Genomic DNA, 7,904 nt, shown 5'->3' with positions numbered 1-7,904 from the left:
AATTTTAAGATCAAAGAAAGAGGCATTGAGAATATTAGGAAAAAAATTAGCATGTAAACATTTCTGTATGATTTTGAGTGAAAATGATAATACATTTTTCAGTTTATCATAGGCTCTTAAAAAATATGTGTGATGTGATCTAATTGGCTTTATATCCAAAATTTTAACTGTCAAATTTGGTATCATCCTCAGTGATTTGATTGTTGTAGGTGTTTCTTTTGACCAGTTGAAAGTAGATGAGAAAAAAGGCTTTTGACTGAATGAACATACATGCAGCAAAGAATGATAGTCTCCTTCTCCTTGCTTAGTAAATGATCACTCAAATGATCCTTTGTGGACTTAAATTTAAGCTGGTAAATTACCTATTTCAATTTTTGTCTTTTCTGTGTCTTTTGTCTTGGGTGGACATTAGTGTGTTATGAATTAATACACGTATTCACTGTTCCAAGCATAATCTCACCAGCTTTTGGCAACTTTCAAAACTGTCAGCTCACTTTATTTCTTTCAAATTGTATATTTCTCCATTTCATACAGGGGACTGAATATAAACTACCCCCTTTTAATTTATAGTGGGTCCCCCTCTCAAACTCTGCCCGGGCCACTGCATAGCTTTGGGTCGGCTCTGCCAATAGAACCGGGATGCAGCGACACTCCGGCTGGCTGATGCTGTTACTTTTCTCTAGTCGCGTTCAGGGAGGAGGGCCACGGGATAAGTTTTTCAACTTCTGATTTGATGATGTGATTCTCCCCTTCAGGATGTCACAGTCGGTTCGGGTTTAGTGTTCCGGGGTTTGTCCTGCCTCCTCACGCACCGCGCAGGGAGCAAAAGTATCTTGCGCTTTTTTTTTTTTTCCTTTCCATGAAAACTCTTCACCATCAGTCAGAGATCTGGGCTTAAAGGGAGAGGATCTGATGGGCCCAGTTTGACTCAAAGATAATAACATATATATTTCCACAAATGGCGCTTTAGTAAAAAAAGAGAAAGGGGGGAACAAAAGCATACTCAGGATTTTGGAGGGGATATAACTTTTTAAATAAAGCCGCCCGTTTTTCTGCAGCAGCTGCGGGCGCTCACCATGGAGATGGAAAGATGGACCATCAGGTGGAAAACGAAAAGGCGTCTATTAGATTCAACGCTAGCCGCGGTGGGCACGTTAATCCTAATTCTACAAAGTGTCAGTGCAGGTAAGAGGCTGTTTATTGCTGAGTTTGCGTGGTTTGGAAAACTGGAGAGGGTCTGGCACACAGCCCGAATATAGCAGCAGGGTCAATGAAGCTACGTGGTTCAAAGGAGTTGGGACCCACCTTTTGGCAATTTAAATAAAATAGCTTACCTGCCACTGCGACTCTAACCTAACTTGCCTATATCATTATATAAAACACATAATTTTTCAGTGATTTACTATTTCTGAGGTAGATAATTGCTCAAAGGTTTAATTGAAATAGAAAAGGGTACATCATGTGACTTTTGAAGGACCCAAACATTGAAGCTGAGTGTGGGTTATACTGCACTACAGGGCTTTTGTGATAACCTTTAATTCTTAAATGAAATTTTACCTCGTAAACCCCATCATCTATTTAAAAGGTGTGGGGGGAGGGGGCTTGATAAGAGATGTACTAGATTTGGCCCTTTAGACAAGAAAAGGCAAGGCAAACGTTTATTTTATTGCAAGATTTGTACTATTCAAAGTGCTATGCATGAAAATAAAGAACCAAATAACTTTGTAAACCTTAAATTTATTATTGGAATAATAAAAGGTATTCATTTAAAGGAGCCAGCAGTTTCTGTACATCTCAAATTTCCAGGGAATTGGTTCCAGATCTTAATGCAGCATCCTCTTGTTTAATCCTTGTTCTGGGAAAACTGAATCAACAGATCTGAGAGAGGTCCAGACGGTTCATGCATGATGAGAAACTCTAAAATGCATCTAGGCTCAGGACTATTTAATGTTTTATTTACCATAAATAAGAGATATTGCGTAATGCAAGTCATTCTGGTGTGCTCACTGGTGATTAATGCAGCAATGATTTTGGTTTCTGTGATAAATTTGGGCCACATTTTACATTTTGTTTGAGCGACTTGAAAGCAATTCTTTCTAAGCCAAACAGTTTGTTTTATTCCTCATCACTTGGAAGGGAGCCATGCTTTTACTCATAACTTTTCTCATGATATTTGGTATTATCTCAGGCTGACCACAGATAACAAAATATGTGCCGAAATTGATCTAAGCTCACTAAATGATTAAAATTGACACACTGTTTTCATAATAAATTACTGTGCTTTTTGGTATTATAAGATACCTGTATAGAGATAGTAGGACTGCACAGTCTGACTTTAAGTGTACAGGTATTGTGATGGATTTTTAAAGTTTATATAATACCTGGGCACGAGACAGAATTCTTCAAGTGGAATTTATATTCTGGGCTGAAAGATCACCATCTTTCCACATTATCCAGACTCCCACCGAGTCCAAGAAGGGGCATAGATGGAAAAAAAGATGGGGAGAAACAGTCTGGAGTATTTTCTTTGCTTTTAAGAAGACATATGAGGGTCACACAAATTCTTTCCTCTGTGAAATCATAGTAATAGACATATTACTGTGTAGCCTTTGCCAGGATATATTTATGCACTTAAATATGATATTTTTTCACATATAGCAAGAAAGTTAAAGCATTTGTTGCTATATTAATCTTTTAAAATATGATTTAATAAGCAATTGTTAGAAAATGGAATTGGTTTTTTTGGGTGCTTTTGAGAAAGGAAGCAAAGAGAATTATTCCTATTTCTACAATATTGCGTCATATTTGGTACATTAGACTTTTGAGGTCATGTAACAAAAAAAATCTTTTTTCCACACTTTTTTGAATTTTTGTAAGTCTGTAAAATATATTTTTTCACTATTTTTGCTCAGTGGAGCTGGTTTTTGAGACAATTACCTTTGTTAAAGTGTAACTAACCTCTTGTGAGAGGATAAGCCCGCAATGACAATTTTTTTGAAAATTCCACAAAGTGGGTGGAGCCAAGAGACAAAGTGGGTGGAGCCAAGAGAGACTGAAGGTCACGACAAGTGTGAGGATGAGGGGAAGGGGTGACTGGAGGGGGTGAGCGGGGTTGTGGTTAGGATGAGAGACACACTAATGCCGCTATATTTAGCCACTTTAAATATAACCTCCTGCGACTTTTTACCAAAAAGCCAATAAGTGACAAATCTGGCAACTCTTTTCTGTGTTGTTGGAGACTATTATAGTGTCAAAGCAGCTCTGCCGCTGCCCTGCTGTGTACTGAGCTAGCAGAGAGAGCTACTTTGAGTCCATCCCTCTTCCTGTCCTGCAGCATACCGTCACCAGTAATCAGAGCAGAGGAGACCCATTCCACTCCTTGTCCACTTTGCAAATGAATCACACATTTATAGAGCTGAGTAACGCTATCAATCGATGCTCTCTGTGGCCACGCTCACTATTTCAACTCCTGACTTGCCACAGGGCAAAAGCGTGTCTGAACACAGGACTTTTTTTGACGAAAAACCGTACCGTTTTGAAAAGTAACGGAATTCAACTGCTTAGGCATTATTTGACACTGAGATGGTTTTAGGCGAAATAATGCCAAACTAAGCAAATTTGCACAAAATTCACACAGAGAAACATACAGATAGAACCCTAAATAACTTATTGAGACAATTTATCAGCAAATACAGATGATTTGGGGATTAGTTCCTCTTTAAAGAGGAATAGATCTTAGAAGTGTGTGTCAGAAGCAATACATTAGATAAAGATTTTTAAAGAGTCTTCTACCTTTTTAACAAAGTAACAAATGTATCACTTATCATCCGTGTATTTCTTAGACGTGCACCTCTAGTAAATCTAAAAGAGATACACTTTCCACAGAAATGTTTGTCTCAAAAATGATTTATTGAGCTTTGTTGGGTTAACCTTTTTGAAGCCTAATACAAGATATAATTGACAGTTTCTTGGTCACCAACACCTGATTTTATCTATTTTCAGCATCATAAGTGATACATGAGGTACTTAAGTCTGGTAATCATAAGCAAAATGATGGGTTTTTTTTTCCCCACAGGTTTTGTTATTTGTATATGTGCAAACGATATGCGTTCACCATTGTTTGATGTAGCAGATTTCAGCGGGAAGGGCTAACTTTTTTCAAAAAATGTAGCGGTCTTCAAAATACCCGCATCATATTTTTCTGTAGGCAGATTTGTGATAACAGTTTTGTTGTTATTGATACAGGTTTTCTGAGATTTACTTCCTCTTATTTGGAGATTTTTCTATGAAAAGTGATTGAAAATATTCGCGGAAAATCTGCCTGTTTGCAGATTTATTCGTAGCACAAGCCTGACATATTCAAAAGAAAACACAGCTTGGGAAGTTGAACTACGCTAGCGTAATGCTACATGACATGCTAATGGCTAGCATTGCCAAGCACTCAATCCAGTAGCAACATTTATTGGCTCTAACCTCAAGAGCGAAGATAAAGAAGACTGTCGATATAAGCGTATGCAATAATGCTAAGATGGTTTCCACTATGCGTATTAATGCATACTAAGGTATGTTTGGTTTTTGAACTGTTAAAACGGGCAGTTATTAGCATTTTCAGAGGAGATATTAAGTATGTATGGTTTTTAGCAGTGCTCATTTTACTTGTTTTAAAAAATATACAGGTACTTTTCCCACTGAGGTCCAACATTGTTAAAGTTATAGCTGTTTGATAATATGCTTCATCAAATTATAATAAAATACTATGCTTAGCCTCATAGGGGTCTACTTAATTTCGAACCATCAGCATCATTTTCTTCCAAGTAATTGATTATTTCCCTGACACATAAGCACATCTCAGAGACCTGAGCTAAAACAATTATGAGCACAAAGTCTGTAGTGCCATGCTTGCACGTTCACCCATGTGTCTGCATATTGACAGATGTTTAAGCTGGCCATAATTGCATGATGTGCTAGCAAACATTTACAGGCTTTCTAGCATGCTTTAATTGCTGCCTATACTGCCAACTCCCTGTGGATGGTAGTGACACAAAATAAGACAGACGAGACGTCCTGAGATGCTGCTGCAAAACCACAGAGCCGCCGAGACATGAAGTTATAATCGCCCAGGTTTGAAATGGAATCTAGCCCTAAACTTCAAACTGGAATAGGTAAATAGATGAAGGGCATATGGACTTTTTTGCCCGTGGAGGATGAAATTGTGTTTTGATGTTTTACAGTGTACAAACTGGGGTTTGTCATGTCAAAACATGCTACATGTTACATAGGAGTGACTTGTAAACACGGCAGATGCTATATCATAGCTCCTTGGCAGGAGTAATTTGTCAGTTATTAAAATCATAGACTGACAAATTACTACTCAGACTGCGGAGAGACTGCTTTAGTATGTTCACCATGAGAGAACTGTCTGCTCTCTCATGTGGCTTTCTGTCCTTATCATTAGAAAATGTTTTATTTCTCTTTCGGCTGGAGGGATGAAAGTTTTTTTTTTTTTTGAGATATGTTGAGAGAAATGCACATTTACTTCACCTTCTTGGAGCCTGAAAAGTGAAAAAGCCGTACCTACTTATTTTGGGGTCCATAATGGTTTTGGGATATTGCCCCATTTCTTCAGGGCTTCTGTGGAGCAACGGCTGTGGAAGGAGAGGGGGGCTGACGAGTCAGGGGCGTCTGGGAGAGTCTGTGTGTGTGTGGGGTGGGTGAGGGGGGAGGGTTCTTGGCCAATTCAGCACATCTGGAATATATGAGCCCTTGAGGTATGCAGTAACGCAGAAAGGCATTCTAAAACTCACAAAGAGACCTTCAGTCCAAGCAGTCTTTTTTCAGGAACCAGTAGCTCTGAATTTGGGACTATTTTCAGACGAGCCACAGACTATTTTCCTTTTTATGAGGCATTTTGTGAGAGGTTTCAAACCTGCCATTTGATGCCTTCACTTTGTCTTTTTATTCTGCCTCTGTTTAAATAATTGTACAGTCTATTAAACTGTTATTTAGCGGTGTCGTTTGTGGAGACCTTTTCTGACCTTTGCCCGATGAAGTTTATTCTGAATCCATCCGAGATGGAAGAGAAAGATAAATCGCTTGAGTTTCTAGATTTCTCAGCAGTGTCACTAATAAAAACAGGAGAGAACCAGTTTCTCTGAGCCAGTATAGACTCTGTACTCCTCCCTTGCTTTCACAGGGCAGATCTGGACTACTTCATATAATCTTTTGAGCATATAGAGGTTTGAATCACATCTCAAGCGGTTATTCACAGTGAAAGCAGCAATAGGGATGTTTTTTTTGTTTTTTTTTTCAGTTAGTATGTATGTTTTAGTTAGGGGGTAAAGGGAGTGGTGCCAGCACCATAATGGCTTCAGCATGTAGACTTCATAGCTCCACCTATCAGGATTGCTCCTGGTGTCTAGAAGCAAATAGGAACTGCGCAATCAGCACTTCCTGCCTTTCTTTGCTACATTAACTGGAGTAATTTTAAGAATGTTTAACTTGTTTTTATATTTCAAAAAGTTTCTTATTGTATTACAGCACAAGTTATAATATCCTCTACAACTTTTTTTTTTATTTTGTTGCTTTTAAATGTTTCAAATCATCAAACAGGTTTTAATGTCAGACCAAAGATAACCTGCAAAAATAAACAGAGGCACCTTTTCCAATAACTCTTTTATTCATTAATAGGAAGAAAGCTATTTAAACCAGCCTGACTCCATGTCAAAAAAGTAATTGCCTCCTCAACTTAATAATTGGTTGTGCCACCCTTGGCAGCAAGGCCTGCCATCAAATCCTTGCGATAACTTGTAATCAGGCATTCGCATCACTTTGCAGGAGCTTTGGCCAACTCTTCCTTGCAGAATTTTTTTATTTAAGCGCCTTTTCAAGCACGAGCAGTCCTGTTCCAGACCACAACACAGAGTTTGGTCCAGAGTACTTCACTCCCGAACCTTTATTTTTATTCTTTTTTTTTTTATGAGACATTCAGAGTTTAACTTGTTGGTGTGCTTTAGATTACTGAATAACTCAAGTGCACCCAAGCTTAAGGCCACAAACTGAGGCTGGCACTCTGCTTCCAGATTTTACACACTGCCAAATGTCTTTAACTGCAATCAAAGCATTTCTGAGGTTTCTTAGCTAACTTCATGTTGTCAGATATTTTGTTTAGGTCATTTATTGATTCTACGTGTTTGGTGGTAATTCGGTCTTGGCATGGAGAGTGAAAATGAGCTCTGCTTTAAAAAAAAAAGTGCTTAATTACTATTAATTCTTGAATTGATAAGTGGGTCAAATCAAAAAGTAAAACCATATGAAATCTGTGAGAGGGTTGACTCTTCTTCATAGCATGGTGAAATTCGTATTTGCACATATAAATGGTATCTTACCAGTTAACCTCGGCCACTTTTGGGAAAATGGACGCTAATCTTTCAGCAGAGCTCACGTTGGTCTTCAGGAATTTTAGTCTGACCAGTCAGATCCTTGTTTATCAAAGGCACATCCTGCTTCTTGATCCAGTTAAAAGCCAGATGAGTCCAGCTAATGTCTAGACACAGCTGTCATGATTTTTCATTGTTTTCCTTTCTGTAAAAGTGAAAACAAATAGCTGGTCGAAAGAATTTGACTTGGAGTTCAGGTTTTACTACTGGTTCTTGGCCAGCTTACTATTATATTGAAAAGCCCTAATCATATTTAAGTGTATTATTGCTGATTAACAAAATGAAAAAAAAAACTATAACTCTGGATTAAAGAGCTAAATAGTTGTACTTTTTAGTTTCAATGGGAAGACGACAGACTTGAGACCGGAGTAGAGGTTCACCTTCAGCAGGACAACAACCCAAAACTTATAATTATAATCACAGCTACAATGGACTGAGTTAGATCCAAATATGTTGTATGCAATAGAG

At 38.1% G+C, this 7,904-nt stretch overlaps 1 protein-coding gene across 1 annotated transcript in view; it reads left to right on the top strand.

Annotated features, from left to right (window-relative positions):
- Positions 1-652: 652 nt before the first annotated feature.
- LOC106925803 (collagen alpha-1(XI) chain-like) overlaps positions 653-7,904 on the top strand; it is a 92,590-nt gene continuing 85,338 nt past the window's right edge. The window contains exon 1 of the mRNA XM_015000304.2: positions 653-1,185. Within this exon, the coding sequence (XP_014855790.2) occupies positions 1,077-1,185 (109 nt within the window). The 5' untranslated portion in view covers positions 653-1,076. The remainder of the gene's footprint in view (positions 1,186-7,904) is intronic.

The sequence above is a fragment of the Poecilia mexicana genome, unplaced genomic scaffold (assembly GCF_051168715.1).
Source record: "Poecilia mexicana isolate PSO_F unplaced genomic scaffold, ASM5116871v1 scaffold_17, whole genome shotgun sequence".
Classification (NCBI taxonomy): Eukaryota; Metazoa; Chordata; class Actinopteri; order Cyprinodontiformes; family Poeciliidae; genus Poecilia; species Poecilia mexicana.
The sequence above is the reverse complement of the archived record's forward strand: the minus strand, read 5'-3'. Positions and strand labels throughout refer to the sequence as shown.